The following is a 17214-nucleotide window of genomic DNA, read 5'->3' on the forward strand; positions in this document are numbered from 1 at the left end:
CCATTGTTTGTTTGGAAACGGTGCAACAACAGTTTCTCGCTTCTCCCATCTGCTGCAATGAGATTTTGCAAGCCATTGATGACATGTATGGTGGCTTGCTATCGCCCTGTCTGTACAATTTCTCTCAGTCTTTTTATAAGTTGTACAAAAAGTCCTGCCCATCCGGCTTTCCCTATTTATGAACACAATCATTTCCCCTTTACCATGTGGTTTCCTCCCTAACTGCTCCACATCAGTTAATTTGAGAACCATATTCTCTATTATTAATCAGATCAATCCGGATCTCCCTGTTACAGCACTTCTACTTGACGCTGAAAAAGTTTGACTCACTTCAGTGGCCTTTCCTTCTGGCTACGCTCAGGAAACTTGGTGTACCTAAGGGTTTTTGTGATCTTATCCGCCTAGTATATGCGACTCCTCTAGCACACTTAAAAATTAATGGCATTCTAACAGACTCATTTTTATTTTCCCGGGGCAGTAGTTTGGGATGCCCTGTGTCCCCTATTCTATTTATCTTAGCTATGGACCCACTTGTACGACATTTTCAAGAACGCCACTTGACGAGAGGCCTCCCTTTCCACCGGGGCCCCATCTTGGCGTCTCTCTATGTAAACGATGTAATGCTATTTGTCAGGGACCCCGAATCCAACCTTTCCCCTATCCTTTGTGAGGTTGTCCGGTTTGGGGCAATATCTGGCCTTGTGGTCAACGAAAACATCTAAGATTTTCCCCTTAACAAATAAATGCCACAGTGACTTGTCCCCTGGAGTTTTCCCTGCAGTGGTGCACAGACCCCCTCAAGTATCTCGGTACCTATCTCCATCGCCAGAGCGCTGAGGTTGTACTCTAAAAACTATGGCCCTGCAATCGATAAGTTATCAACCCAAATTGATCAATGGCTAAAAGTCCTCCTGTCCATCGCGGGTAGAATAGCGATTATAAAGATGGTAGTACTTCCCCGTCTTTTATATTTATTGTTCAATTATCCTATAGTATTGACTAGTACGTCCTTTGACAATCCATGTAGCATGCTTACATGCCTAATATGGGCCGGAAAACAACCTTGCATTAGCTGGCAAACCTTGATCCCACCATATGAGCGTGGTGGGTTTAGTGTTCTTGATTTCTATCTTTATTACTTAGTGGCGCAGGCACATTTTGCTTGATGTACATCTAGAGTTCCTGAAGCCAGAATGTTCACAAGCTCACCCATACCCACTTTCTACACTCCTGCCACGAGGACTACCTAGAAATGCTTCAGAAATACAACACTCCCAACCACATGGTGGGCATGGGCCAAACTCCAGAGGTACCTTGGTTTTGCTCATGTAAATTCTCCACATATTGCTCTTGCTGATAATCCTTGGTTACCGCTTACTGCAGAATCACTCACCAAGAGAACCTTGGCCCCTTGTCGGCTGCACAACTTGGGCGATGTCTTTACCAATACTGGGTTACTCTCTCTCTGGCAGAGGGACATGACGTATCACACATGTACAGATTTATTTGGCATAGACTGCACAGCACACTAAGCGCTGCGATCCTGATCGCCCATGAGGAGCCTCTTGACTTTCCCCCACTATCCCTGATCATTACTACTCCAGATGGGGCCTACTTGATATCTCGGCTATACCACACAGCTCTGTCGCTGAAGCCCGTTGGGGATAGGGGAGCTAGAGCAGCATGGGAGAGAGATCTGGGTGGCCCACTGCCGGATCTCACGTGGTACTTTTGCTGTGCACAGACTAGATGAGTCTCTAATATTCACTGACTCAAACGACTACACTTCAAATACTTGCACCTCGCTTGAGCTACCCCCCATTTGTTAGCTAAATTTGATTCCACCAGGTCCCATTGCTGCTCTTGGTGCGCAGCAGATCACACAGACTTCAGTCACCTAGTTTGGAACTGTGCACCTATACTTGCCTACTATTAAGAGGTATTTTGCATCTTTTCACTAATGATCGAGCCCGAGCTTGCTCCACCTACCGTGACGCACTACTGGGCTACGTTTGGCCCTCCCAGCGGGGGTTGCCAGTTATGCAGCTGTTGCACTTGCACTTGTACTAGCTAAGCGCCAGGTGTCCCTACATTGGGGGTTACATCTATCCCAACGGTTAAGGGGTGGATTCATGACCTGGTGAACTGAGAAAACATGAATGATACCTGCACAGCTCTACAGCCACCCACTGCTAGCCCTAAAAACATATGGCAACCACTGCGTACCTATTTTTTGCTTTCTCTACTTGAGGCCTGGGAGCCCAATCACGATTGAAGAGTATTTCACTCTGATTCAAAAATCTATCATCGTAGAAGGCAACAGTATTATTTCACCTCAGAATGTAAGGCCATAGCCCCAACTGTTGTCATCCTTGTGGCTGACTTCGCTTCCCGGATGCAATCTCTTGCCCTCTGATATGTATCATGCTCCCCTCTATAATGCTTGTCTTGTTATTTTTCTTCTCGCTCTATTGATGCCATGTCTCTCCTTTTCCTTTATTGCTACTTATTCAGAAATGCACATATAGATGATAACGTTTTGTTAGTGATTGACTTCACCCTTGTACGTACATGTACTGGCTAATTGCTCAGAAAGCCTTTGCCTTGAGCCACTGCCAATGCCACTGGTAGGTCCAGTGAAAAAGTGATAGGTGGCTTGCTGTAATTAATCTGAGCCACTGGTAATGACTCTATGCCGGACCCCAGTCCATCGTTATTTTGCACACCATCTCACCTCAGTTTGGACCCAGCCAAATGTAAATCAGTGTTAACCCTGCTCCAATGGTAACGGGCAACTCAGAACTGCCAGGCCAGGCCCTCCCTGAACCGGAACACAAGCAACCCAGGGACGATTTTGGTCTGTTTATGGCTGATTGTCCAGGTATAGCTTGGTTCCAGTGACAGTGTGCACAGGACTCACATCTGGGCATACCCGTCCTTCCTATTGTGACAATCTGAAGTATATAAAAAGTGATGGATGGAAATCAGTCCTAGATTACTTGTGCATGGGCTCGAATGGCAAGCACATCAGAAATGTCAAGATTGATTGTGTTCCAGTTCAGGGAGGACCTGGCTTGTCTGTTCAGGGCAAGTGACAATTGTTGTTGTCAGGTGTTAGTGTTTTTTCTCTCAAATTACTGAACTTCAAAGTTTCTTTACTTAACTTTTAACATGTGCTGAGTTATGCTAAGAATAGAACATTTATAACCTCACCACTAGAAATCTAAAATCTGGGTTTGTACCAATTATCCAATATTCTATACATCCTTAAGCATAACTGGCAGTTGGCAAGCAGTAATGGTATAGATTTTTTTTGGCATAGGTCCTACAAAGGGATAGTCTCTTGAGCCCAATTTCTCAAAAACCCTTCATGATGCCCAGGTGGGACTTTAATTTGGTCTTGACATTTCTGATGCGCTTGCCATTCGAGCTCATGCATAGTTGCACTCTACATCTTTTGGCCATCAAGACGGTTTTCGTAGTAGCCATTACATCAACCAGGAGGGTGAGCGAGCTTTAGGACTCATTCCACTGGAGCCAAGACTGCAACCGGACCCCGTGCTCGAGCACCTGCTTTATTTTATCTATTAGTGCTTCCTGATGAAGCTAACTTAGTAACTATTTTAGAATGGCGCTGGCAGCTTGCTGTTGCCATTCTAAAATAAAACAGGAGTGGGGCAGAGGGCAGAAGGTCACAGAGTGGGGCAGAGGGCAGAAGGCACAGCAACGAGTGGGGCAGAGGGCAGAAGGACACAACAACGAGTGGGGCAGAGGGCAGAAGGACACAACAACTAGTGGGGCAGAGGGCAGAAGGGCACAACAACGAGTGGGGCAGGGGGAAGAATGGCAAAAAAACGAGTGGGGCAGAGGGCAGAAGGGCACAAAAAACGAGAGAGTGGTAGTGATGAACCAGAGGGCGCATCACGGTCTCGCACAAAAAAAACCCCGCGAACACCCAAAGCGCCCCGCGAACACGCCAAGCGCCCCGCGAACACGCAAAAATAAAAAAATTTGCACAAGTTCGCGAATCTTGCCGATCGTGAATTCACGGATCGCGAATTCGCAAAATTCGCCCATGCTTAATCATGATAGACAGTGTGTATTTTTTTTATATACCACTTCTTATTGTTTAATGTATGATACAATATAAACCTGCGGTCAGAAATAGCAACGTAACAAACAAAACAGAAAGGTTATAAATACGAATAAAGAAATATATATGACAGGTGATTAATATATTTGTTTTCTTCCTCAACCCGGTTCTAATTATTTCTTATTCTCTAAATTTGGTGTCCCTGATTGATATTATTTCGATCTTCTCCAAGACAGATTTGTTCTCATTGTTCTTTCCAGCTTTCACCTCTTGCTAGTATTTCCTTGTTTCATTTTATTCCTTCCCTAGTACTTTCTCTGATTTTTGTGCACCAGATGTTTGTATTATGTCTGTTCTTCTTTTTGTGCTCTTCTTTTCTCTATCTTAACTCTTCCACTTCACTCTGCAACTTTTCTCGAGGTTATACCCTCCACCTTTTTCTATTTTTCTATTACTTTGTCTCCCTTTTCCCCAGTACTCCGAGTTTAGTACATTGCCTTGATTTCTTAGCCGTTAACGTTTTACAGTCCCTCATAATCTTCTTATGTGCACTTTTCGCATTCCCTCTGGTTATCCCATACCATTTGTTCATTTTCCCCAACTTCATGTTCCGACAAGTACCTCTGGTCTTCCCTAAATTTCCTTCAGTCTTACTCATCACTATCCCTATTCCCACTGTTCTTCAGACTTTAATTTTTACTTCAACACATTGCCATTCCCTGAGGTGTTCTCTCCCTCCATTCTCTTATGGGTTTTCCTCTTCCCGCTTGTCTTTCGTGACCATCAAATGTCCTTCATTTTCACACACACATTCTTGCCATTCCCTTCTCATCCACCTCTCGCTTTCTTGTTGCTGTTTACTCCTCCCCTCATTTTGCAGAGACCATGTCTCTATTTAGCATTTCTTTAGAATGTTTACATTATTTTGGATGAATATGGTTTTAGATCACTTTCGCACTTTTGTATTTGGTAGTTCCTCCCTGTGACCCAATATTCTGTTCCTGCTGCAGGTGGACGAGGATGCTGCCCTGGAGCAGGCCATCAAGTTCTGTCAGGCACAGATGGGAACGTCAACCCAAAGACAGGTAGGCATAATGACAGATACAGAGGCAAAAGACTGATGCATGTAATCCTAGTGGCATTTAATCTCTCACTGGGAGATCAGTTCCAGCATAGTGCCAAAGGGAGAAAGATGCTGAGGGATGCGTCTAGAAAAGAGACTTGTGAGCAAATTGAGTAAATGGAATGTGATTTGAATGCCTCTTTCCATTTTCACTCATTCCTGTCATGCTCTGACCCTGAATGTAAAACCACTTGCAGAATAGTTGCGAAATATATTTCCCCTCTGTTTAGGGACATTATCCATCTTTATTCCAAATGAAGGTAAGTTCTGCTGTGAAGGTTTTGTTCTTGCCAATGCTGCATCCGTGATCCGTGATACACCAGCTTCAGGGTAAGTAGGCTAAGTGAAAGCCTTGAAATTGATATTGTATCATTGCATCGAAAGACTGGTATCCTGTGGAGTAGTGTGTTTGAGCCAGGAGCATGGGATGAACAATTCTGGGGACAAGGGTCACTAAATAGTGCAGGGCCCGTTAGTTATGTTCACTGTGGATCTGAGTGAGATTTCCACTGTTGTTTCGGCACTCAGTAAGGTTGGTGGTAATATACTAACTGCAGAGCTTTAACCTGTCGCTGCAGTAAAATGTTATACATGGCTTTTAGTTGATGGTGCTTTCTTTGGTTTAGTGAGTGAATAATCTGTTGACATACAAGCGAAGATTGTCATCTGAGGGCCACTAGGTGCAAATCCTAGGAGCCAAAGATACAGCATACACTTGCCAGCCATCTTCTTTTGTGTAGACCTTATTGTGTGTGCTCTTGGTGTTATGTGAATCAAGTAGAAACTTTGAGCTTTCATCTGCCTCAGTTGTGATCATAAAGAGTAGAGGTATCACGTGTGCACTGATTGAGCTCTGCTTAGGATCCCTGTACTAGTTCCCACTTCCAGAGTGGCAATTGTCTTAAAATGTAGACGGATTTGTTTTTCTGTGGTTGCGTGCATTGTCTGTGTTAACGGCACTTTTGGAAAATATCATTTCTTTCACTGGGCCAAGTGATTATAATGATGCATTGGCACAAAGCTGTCTTGGATCCTAATTTTGAAATGAGAACTAGGATTCAGATGGGTCAGGCTGACAGAGCTCATAGTAGATCCATTGCTGGAGTCAATGAAGGAGTGTTGTGCTGGCTTGTATTGTAAAGCAGAGTCAGGTTGCATTAGAAGAAGCTGTGCTGTGATCTGCTTAGAAATCCTGGTCGGAATGCAGTGCCTGCCTTCTAAGCAGTTTCTTTTTTTTGTAGGTTCATTATTGAATCAGGAATTCAGAGTGGTTGCCCTCAAACCAATGCATAGAACCCTTGTTAATGAAAAGGAATCCTACTCCAGCCCCAAATACTTGGTTAGGACCTTCCAGTTATGAAAGTTCATAGTTCACTGCAGCTCAAGTTTGCAGCACAGTGGTAGTAGATATGTTTAAGGATTCCAGTGCTGGATTTTACATTTGTCCCACTGGACAGTGTAAAGACACAGTGGCAGAGCGGTGCGTGATTCCCAGGTGTTGCCTTGCAGAGGTCAGTTCTGATGTGAATTTACATTACTATTCTTGGATCCTGTACTGAAAATGCACTGGTGCTGCTTTGAAGCATTGAGTTTCTTTGACCTGGATGTGTATTGGGTGCATGTGCCATGGTGACAGCCTTTGCTTTCAGTAAAGAGTTTGGTATGTAGGTCTCAGTAATCATGAAATTGGCAATGATGTAGTGACAGACTTTGTTACATTTCAACATTGTGTCAGAAGCAGTCCATGTCATGGTCCCCTGTGCCTTAGATCCCTCAACAACTGAGAACATGGTGGCTTTACACTTTATTTCTCACCTGTGAAAAAGCTATTCTACATCAAATAGAGGCATTGAGATCTCCTCCTCCCTGGTGTTGTACTTGGTTTTTATTCCTATTGTCCATGACTATGTTAAAGGAAGATGTCTGCTATTATCTTTATGAGCAGAGCTCATTTTCCAAGTGTGATTTACAGTGTTTTTTCGTTTTACTTCCAGGAGGACAGGATTCTGAGCTTTTCTCCACAGCATAGGCATATCTTGGGTCGGGGTTAAGGTTCATATTTTCTTCACTTTCCCTGTTACAGAATGTGTTCATGCTTTTCTCCCTTTACAATGACCTACCAATTTATTCAGTTTTGTGGGTTAATAAAGTGTGAGCTTGGTCAGATGGTGGAATCAGAGCTCTATCTACATGAGATTAGTTTCCTCTAGAAGTTTATGCAAGTAAGTTTATATAAATCCACTCCCACTTCTTCATGCCGGGCTCGTGCCGCCAGCCTCCACCCCTACGCTTGGATCTATCCCCGCATCGGCACGCCGATTCTCTCAGGAACCGTGCTCGAACAACGGCTGATCACAGACGGCTGCCCAGCACAATCAGAACCCTGCCCCCATGCAGGCTCCAGATGACCTTTTGCTCTGCCTTCCGAAATGTACTTCAGGCTGTCCCTGACTTAACTACAGAGCCTTCAGCATATTCCATAGATGATTTATGTCCACGCATCGGAATTGAGCTCAGCATGCCCCAACCCAGACAACCAAGTCCTGAAGACGATCCCAACTAATATGGATCGAAACGCTGTCGACCTAACAGCTCATTAACAGGCGTACTCCTCCTTTGTGGCTCTACATCAAATTGAAAGAACTTTTATAAACTGTGATATCACATTGTCACACGTTTTTGAGCCACCCACTATAAATTACTTGCACTTTGTTCACAGTGCGCAGTCCATGCTGTTCACTTCTTCACTTGCGTCGCCACTTTCACCACAGACACTTTTTTAAGCACCAAGAATTATATGGTTGTCACTAGTTCATTTTATGCAGTGCTGCTTCTAACTGTATAATTTCCGACCATGAACTTGTGTTACAATATAAGATGATTGACTATCTTTTTTCAAACCAATGAGTACTCTCCTTCTTTCTTTGTGAGTAATGCTGTATGCATGCATAATTAATTGCCTACACATCCTTACCTATCAGGACATTGTTTCTTAATACAGCCTCCCTCCGTAGCATCACTGTCTTCGCGTTCCGAAGTGGTCATTCAGCGGTCCTTTCCTGACAGTCTCCAACGTCTAATAGAGTTATTTGGTCCTCCGACTTGCCGCCAGCCATCCAGCTATTCCCAAACTGCTTCCGGGTATGTGATGAACCACACTCTACCCTTGGCTTCCCCCCTAGGTTTTGCAGTAAACAACTTTGTGTAGCATGAATCTCTATCTCTCAGGGCCTTTTTGACTTCCAGTAAATTTCTATGTTGCTTTTGGACCCTCAGGGTAAAGTCCGAAAAAAACATGATGGTGCTTTAATCAATCTTTATCGGTGGAGTGCATCGCGCCGTTTGCAGAATAATATCCCGGTTGCGGAAGTTAAAAACCCGGGCCACGATAGGCCTGGGGGGTTGTCCGGGCTTAGGTTTGCCTCCCGGGACCCGATGAGCAATGAGATTCTGTGTAACTCCTTCCACCTCCATTACTCGATCGCTCATTTTACGAAAATCTGCCTTGATGAGGCCAACCTCAATGGCGATAGCATCCATACTTGATTCCAAGGAGTTACTTACCGCAGTGACAGCTGAGAGAACGTCCTGTAGGGAGGGGTCCATTTGTCTCAAAGGTGACTTCTTGTTCCCAGGCGGTATGTCTGCCTGCAGCTCTGGTTTCTCCTGGTTATCCAGCCATACGATTTTGTCCAGTTTGGGCTGACCTTTTTGGATATATGGAATACCACTGTACAGGGGTCTTACAAGTAAATTAAATATGCCAAACAGGTGTTAAGCAATAATTCCATGTTTTAGGGGGAGAACACATGCACTTTAGCACTGTTTAACAGTGGTATAGTACCAGGAGTTCTTACAACAACAAAAAGGTCAGAAAAATAGGAGGAATAAGGCAAAAGTTTGGGGATAACCCTGCAGAAAGTGCAAGTTCCAACATAAACCCACACCTCCTCGTGCTGATTCCCCACTAGATGACATTGCTTCTTTTCGTTCATTATTAGAAAGAGCATTGAAGCAGTTTGATTTACCAGTACAAGGCACCAAAACAGATTGTTTCTTCTACAACTTCAAATAGGCACCCAGAAATTCAGTTAAATCAATTCCCATAATTACCCATATCTGTCAAAAAGGAGTTAAAATTCTGTAATGCCCAGCTTTAGTTTCAGCCTTGGTACCTAGGGTTGACAAGACGTACAGAGCTACTGACAACTCAACTCTACATCACAGGTCCCCTGAAGACAGACTCTGATGATGTAAGCTGCTCAACAACGTTGTTAAGACCACTCTTCCTTCCCCATGTACGGACAGTAAAGGTAGGTAGATGGACCACTTTGGCAAGAATCCCTTCTCCAGCTCAGACATCCCACTATGGGCAGACATGGCCCCATATCTTGATAATCTTCCAGAATAGTAGAAAGAGGGAGCTCTGCTGATCTTATCTGAAGGAGAGAGACAGCATTAGCTGCTAATATTGGCGGAGCCTTAGATAAGGGCAGTACTGAATTTTGACAAATTGCTAGAGCTATGGTTCTAAGAAGACAAGAGTTGCCAGAGGTGCAACAACTTGTCCAAGACCTGACTTTCAAGGATGACAACTCTTCAGGAAGCATGGTTTGTAGTCATACAAGTCGGACACCATTCCTTTGGACTGTTGCAGTATAGATGGCAGTGCCTTTTAATGGAACAAGGGAAAGAGGTTTCTCACACTGCAGATCAATATACCACCCACCATAGAAACATTTTTCACTGACACCTTACTGTAGGCAGTCGTACTCTCTTTCTACATTAAATAAAGGTTGGTAGCAACCCAAGATAAGTCTTCCAGTCAGCGCAGGTAGCACTTCTCTTCCCGATTACCCCATCTTCAATACCTGTTCCACTAGATCCTAGAGGTTTGAGGTATTTAGATGTCATAGAAACATTGACAGGGTTGCTGGACAAAGGAAATCTAAAGCAAGAATTACCCTTCCAACCGCAACTGGCTCCCTTTGTTAAGAACATAGTAAGCATCCTTAGAAGGATGGGGATCCCATCTTCAAGAATTGGAACAATGAGGCCACTGGTCAAGTCTAGAGAAAGGCATTCATATAATTGCAATAGAACTCAGTCAATTCCAAAAGGGCTTGCAATCTTTTTCTACCAATACTGGAGATTTTTCCGTTGTTTGTGAAGAGACAGTATGATTGTAGTATTTTATATCAACAAGCATCAAAAGAAGCCATTTACTTAATGCTGCATGGAAATGAACCAACAGTGGACCTTCTCACAGGGGTTGTCAACAAATGGGCAGAAGGCCTCAGCAGGACAATATGTATCGCTCATGACTGGAAACTTTGTCAAGCTCTAACAGCCATGTTCTTCACGAAGTGGGTTCACCCACCATTAGACCTTTTCATAACACTGGCAAATAAAAAATGTAGGTACTTCTTCAGAAGACCAGGGTTAAGGGTAGACGTGTTTTCGATCTTATGATGCAAGATCTGTGCTTACGCCTTTCTACTACATCCGCTCATCCAGAGTTCTCAGCAACTCTAAGAGACAACTTTGTTGATTGATCCTTGCAGCCACAAATTAGGCGAGATGATGCTGGTACTCTGACCTTCTACACCTCTCACAAGCTCTGCCCATACCTCTGTGGACACTAGGTGATCTCTCCAGAGGGAACATAAAATAATTCCCCACCACAATCTAGTATCCCTAAGCTTACCAGAATGGTTCCAGAACATCTGGAATTTGCAGTTAGATATTCCTCTGGATTGCCGACACATCCTCCCTCAATCAAAAGCTTATTCTACTACAAAAGCGTATTGGACTAAATGATAGCATTGCTGCCTTTAATTCTGTTATCGTTGCTTCCACTCTGTAGCTGTTTAAACACATCATTCCTACCTTATCTCTTACATTTTAGAACGTTCAGACCTTAAATATACCTTGATTAAGGTCCACCTTGCAGTTTTTTCCTCGTTTCTAGATCCTCAGTTCTGCTGTCCACCAGGATCATTAAAGAGTACTTTAAAAGTCTGCTCAAAGCATTCCTGCCTGTCTGGCCCCAGCCATCAAATGGCAGCTAAATATAGTAATTAGTCCACTAATGATGTCACGATTCAAAACCAATCAGAAAGGCCACTCCAAATGTTTCTCTTGGAAATAGAGTTGTTGCAGATAATAACTTCAGGCTGTTATGCCCGTCATGTCAGCAAATTTCCAGGATTTCCAGTCAAACTTTGATTCTTAATTTCTAGGACAGTGTGCTTTTACTTACCCGAAAGATATTCGAAAATGCCTACAGATTATTTTTTTAAACAAACCAGTTCTGTAGTAGGGGATCTCTGTTATAGTCATAATCCATGTGAATAGTCCCTCCCATGTGTGTGGACCCCGGAGCACTTCAATAGAAAGTCTGTTAAGTTGTCCTCTTCTGCAATCCTGCATCGACACTTAAGAGAAAATAAAAGACAAATAATGCAGCCTAAAACCAACAAGGCTACACTTCATCCTGAAGTGAAAAATATAGCCAGATAACAATTAATTTTAATAATTTTGCTGAGTTTCACACACAGAGAAACTCCCCTTCACAAAGACCCTTTTTTATGATAGAGATGAAGGGTTGGACAGACAAGCCCCATGGGCTGCCATTATGTGTCTGTAAATGGGTACTGTGCCTTTAAGGAACCCTCCAGAGAACCGCAGTATCCCATGATGCACATCCAAAGGCCAGTTACTTCCAGTTCTTTTTTCCGGCTCCTGCTAGCATGACCCTGGAGCATTGAGCTCTAACTTTTTTGGTATATCTTCACATTTTTTAGCTTTATTAATAATCTGAGTGTTTCACTCAACGCCTTTGGCCTTTACCTTCCTTTTGCTGTATTTTTGGGGAAGCTAGCCCACATTTTTCTTGTAAAAATGCCATCTTTATTTGACAAGTGCCCAGTATGTGGCAGGAAGAAGGCCAATTCGGACACTCACAGAGTTTGCATACTGTCTTTCTACATCTCATGTTCCTGACTCCTGCGTCATCTGTAAAACCTTCTCCAAGAGGACCCTGCGTGGCAGGGAGAAGATTTGCCTTCAAGGCCTGGAGCAGAGAAGACAGCAGGCTACAGGTGGGACATCTGGGCATGGAAGAGAGCCTTTCCTCTTCCACAACCCATGCGTCAGCCTCTGGGGGGCTCCCCAGTCGCAAAAAGGCCCAGAAACAACGCTGAACACTGTCGAGGGCATTGACGTCGACGTCAAAACCAGGTACGACGACGATATGCTCCCCGTCGACACAGGGCTCTGGGTCGAAACGACGTTGAAGATCAGCGTCTGGGAGGGGGGGGGAGAGGACGTCGAGACCTCGGAGGAGGTAGACGTTGAGGACATCACAGACGACGTCGACACATCATCGCCGTCGATCTGGGTCCAGGAGATATCGGCGCTCGCTGTCGAGGTAACGTAGCCATTGACGAGAAGATCAACGTCTCGCAGAAAGTCGACGTCGAGGAGACTTTCGATGTCAAGGAGAAAGTGGACGTCGAGGAGACGGTCGACGTCGAGGGGGTACCATCGGAGCTTGACGTCGAAAGACCTGTCACCCTCTGTGGTCAGCCACTCCACCACTTGTGACTTTAAGATCACGACGGCATCGACGTTCGCCATCAAGGGGCACTGCGTCCAGAGCTGCTTCTTCGAGGCCTGCCCACAAGTGGAGGAGGGTGATGTGTACTTCGGACTCAGAGTATTCCATGACCTATTCTCCAACCAGGTCACCGGAACTAGCTCAGCCTGTGGCTCCTCGTCAGTCGCTGCTGCAGCCTAGGATGCCTATTCCTCCTCCTCTGCCTCCTCCTCCGACTCCTCCACCTCTGCCACCACCTCCGCATCTTCCTCGGCCATCGGTGGCTCCACCTGTGCCACTGGTCCCGGCGGAACCCAGAAGGCCAAGATCTCGTTCCCGGCCAAGACATCGCTCTCGCAGCCGGCACCGGTCTTCTACCAGATCTCACCATTGTCGTCATCGTGAGAGGTCACGTTCCAGATATACTAGAGACACTGATTCCTCTAGTGGGGGAAGATACTCTCCTACTCTGTTGGATTCTCCACCTCCAAGAGTGTCGCCTGTCGATGCCATTACCACTTTTCAGGAGGTCCTTGTAAGGAGAGCGGCGAAACTGGGCATTTCACTGTCCGTGCCTGCTCCTACTACATCAGTGATCTTTGAGACGCTACAGTGGAAGCAAGCCTCTCTTCCTCTGCTTCCTTTGGTGCTCGGGTTGGAGGAACCTGCGATGGAATTGTTCCTGGCGCCTGCCTCAGTGAAATCGGCACCTTCGAGGCTTCGAAAGAAGTACCGCCCTCCAGACTCAGACCCGGCATTTCTTCGGGCAGACCCCCTCCCGGATTCAGTTATAGTGGTGGCTGCGAACAAGCAACACGCTACGGCCCCGTCGACCACTGTTCCACCAGACAAGGAAAGCCGTAGGCTTGATTCTGCGAGGAGGAAAGTCTGCAACACCACAGCCACGTCCATGAAGGCAGCAAACTCTACTGCCCTCTCTTCAACAGTTCGTGGAACTCCTGCCTAGAGACAAAAAGGAGGATTTCCGGGAGGTTGTCCATGAAGGTCTGATGGTCTCTAATCATATTATCAGATCAGCTGCGGACACCTTTCTCCTTGCAGCCCATGGATATTGTCATAGTGTGACTCTGCGACGCCATTCATGGTTGCGTCTCACCTCCCTGAAACCAGAGGCACAGCAACGCATCGCTAACCTCCCGTTCTCGGGTTCCACCCTCTTTGGTTCCCATGCGGACAAGGAGATGGCTCAGGTGAAAGCTGAAGTTGAGACCCTCAAGGCTTGGAGAAGCCTATGGAGCAGCGGACAAATTTCTGGCCCTACCAATGGCTTTGTTCATCCCAACGGTTCCAACGCGGACAGGGTCGTCAGGCTGGACAGCAGCAGCAACTGTTTCAGCGGCAACTGTTCCAGAGACGTCAGCGAGACAGGGGTAACCAGCAGTCCACATCGGGGAACAAGGCTCCCGCTGGTTCTAAGCCCTGAGGCGTTACTGCCCCCTCTTCTGTTACGGGGGAGGGGGGCATTAAAAATTATCTGGCAGAGTGGAGAAAGATAACAAGACAATTGGGTGCTGAATATTGTTCGCAATGTATACTGTCTCCGTTTCACCAGCCCTCCTCCATCGATTCCACCAGTTCGTTCACAATACCTGTTAAGCGAACTTCAAGTGGAGGCCGATACACTGTTAAGAAAAAGGTCGATAGAACTGGTTCCTCCTCCTCAAAGGGGAAAAGGTCTATACTCCAGGTTCTTTCTTGTAGCAAAAAGGACAAATACTAATTCAGACCCATTCTTTTTTTTAATTTATTTTTTTTAAAACCTTTATTTCAATCAAAGTAATACAGTTGCAGACCTACAACCACAGGGGCCGGCCGTTAGCAATAAAAACCAAAAATTGCATTGTTACACAGCTCTTCAGCCGACAACCCGAGGGCCCGGCAGCGATTACACACATCATTTTAGAAGATCCTGTGGTGGTAAGTAGGATAAATTAAAGGTTTCACGTTTTACATTTTATAAATAAACAATAAACACAAACAGAAATACTAGGGAGGCAATAAAACTATATGGTAAGTGTCCGTCCCCGGGAGGGGGGGTAGTCACATCAGAAAGGATATATGCAATTTAAGGAGATAGGATCTCGGGAGAGGGGGGTGGCCAGGAGTGGGAGAGCACATCATAAACAGTATTATAACAAACGGGAAATGCACGGTCACGGGGACAGAGGTATGTCAGGGACGTCCACAAGAGGTGGAGTGCAAATCTCCCCACGGTATGAGTTCCATTGGTGCCATATCCTCCCCCACTTCTTGGGTTCAGACCCATTCTTGATTTGCGACAAGCGAACAAATGGATTCGCAGAGAGAAGTTCTGCATGCTGTCCCTGCACCATATCTGTCCTCCACTGCATCAGGGGGACTGGCTATGCACCATAGATCTGCAAGACGCATACTTCCATTTGCCCATTGCAAGGAAGCATCGGAAGTTCCTGCGGTTCCTAGTAGGCACCAATCATTACCAATATACAGTGCTTCCATTCGGCCTGAAGTCTGCGCCCAGGACTTTTTCAAAGTGCATGGTCGGTGGTTGCAACGTACCTGACGAAGAACAAGGTGTTTGTCCATACCTGGACGACTGGCTGATCAAAGCTGCCACGTTTCAGGAAGCGCAACTACATTTCAACAGGACGGTCGTTCTGTTGAATCGTTTGGGTCTTCACATCAGTCTGTCAAAGTCTGTCCCGACTCCTGTTCAGTGTCTGCAGTTCCTGGGAGCTTCCATCGATGCACTCAAGGCAAGCGTGTGTCCTTCGGAGGAGCGACGCTTATCAATCCTTCGGCAGGCTCAGGCTCTCATGTCCGTTCCTTCACCGACTGTAAGGACTGTGTTGTCTCTCCTGGGTTCCATGGCCTCTTGTATCTTTCTCACTCCACATGTACGCCTCCACATGCGGCCTCTGCAGGAATTTCTGAAGGATCAGTGGGAGCAGAAACGAAGGAGTTGGGAGGACAGGATCCAACTGTCCCAACACGCTGTCAAGTCCCTGAAGAGGTGGTGTTCGCCGCACAGTCTTCTAAGAGGGATCCCGTTCCACAAAAAGATACTGACTCAGACCATTGTGACAGATGCGTCTCTCCGCGGATGGGGAGCGCATTCGGACCACCTGCAGCTACAAAGCATGTGGTCCCAGACGGAGACCACGTATCAAATCAACTTTCTGGAACTCCGAGCGGTTCATTTAGCGCTGAAAGCATTCCAGCTCTCCTTTGGAACAAGTTCCCTGCTTGTACATACGGACAACACAACAACAATGTATTACCTCAACAAGCAGGGGGGCTCAAGATCGCGCACACTGTCTCTGGAAGCGCAGACGATCTGGAAAAGGCTGCTGGCCAGGGACCTGATGTGTAGTATGGACATTTAAATCTCCCTCAGAACTGCATGGAGACATTAAAAGAAGCAAAACGATCATGCATACAAATGGAAGAGATTCTGCATTTGGTGCACATTTAAGGATGCAGATCCTACATCCTGCAAGGAGGATGTCATTCTCCCGTACTTACTACATTTGGCTCAATCTGGCCTTATTTTTCATTCCATTAAGGTTCACCTAGCAGCTTTAACTGCGTATAGGAAATGCCCTTCACAAACTTCCTTTTTTCAAATCCCAGTCATCAAAGATTTTCTGGAAGGTTTGAAGAAGGTGTTTCCTTCCATTCGGCATCATTCGCCTCCGTGGGAGCTTAATGTGGTGCTGTCTAGACTAATGAGGGAGCCTTTTGAGCACATTCAGAAGGCTTCTCTCCAGCATCTGTCCTGGAAGGCAGCGTTCCTTGTGGCTATAACATCGGCTCTCAGGGTGAGTGAGATCCAGGCTCCCTGTTCTCAAGAGCCCTATACTGTGTTTCATGCATCTAAGGGTGTCATGAGAACTCACTCAAAGTTCCTTCCTAAGGTGGTGTCAGACTTCCATGTGAATCAAACAATTACTTTGCCCAAGTTTTTTCAGCATCCTTCCTCTCTGGCAGGGAGGTCCCTTCATTCCCTAGACGTGAGAAGTGTGTTGAAATTCTACTTCGATAAGACTAAGGAGATTCGTAGATTGTATCAATTATTTGTTAATTATGGATCTGTCAGGACTGGTCTTGCTACCTCCAAGCAGCCCATCTCGAGGTGGATTGTGTCCTGTATTCAACTGTGTTATCAGAAAGCTAACAATACTTTAGTTAGTAAGCCTAAGGCTCACTCTACCAGAGGTAAAGCTGCTACAGTGGCTTTACTCCGTAACGTCCCTATTGCAGAAATCTGTACGGCTGCCACTTGGAAGTCAGTCCATACCTTTGCTAAACATTACTGCCTGGACTCTGATGCCAGGGCAGATGCTCAGGTTGGGCAGGCTTCCCTGTGGAATCTTTTTGCGCAGTAGTGGGTTTGTC

At 45.7% G+C, this 17214-nt stretch overlaps 1 protein-coding gene across 4 annotated transcripts in view; it reads left to right on the top strand.

The window, feature by feature from the left end:
- The window catches only part of CABIN1 (calcineurin binding protein 1), a 1446726-nt gene that overhangs the window by 1216843 nt on the left and 212669 nt on the right, over positions 1–17214 (top strand). For all 4 annotated transcript variants that reach the window (XM_086942778.1, XM_086942776.1, XM_086942775.1 and 1 more), the window contains one exon: positions 5104–5178. In XM_086942778.1, the coding sequence (XP_086798904.1) occupies positions 5104–5178 (75 nt within the window). The remainder of the gene's footprint in view (positions 1–5103; positions 5179–17214) is intronic.

The sequence above is a fragment of the Lissotriton vulgaris genome, chromosome 11, assembly GCF_964263255.1.
Source record: "Lissotriton vulgaris chromosome 11, aLisVul1.2, whole genome shotgun sequence".
In the NCBI taxonomy this organism is placed as follows: domain Eukaryota; kingdom Metazoa; phylum Chordata; class Amphibia; order Caudata; family Salamandridae; genus Lissotriton; species Lissotriton vulgaris.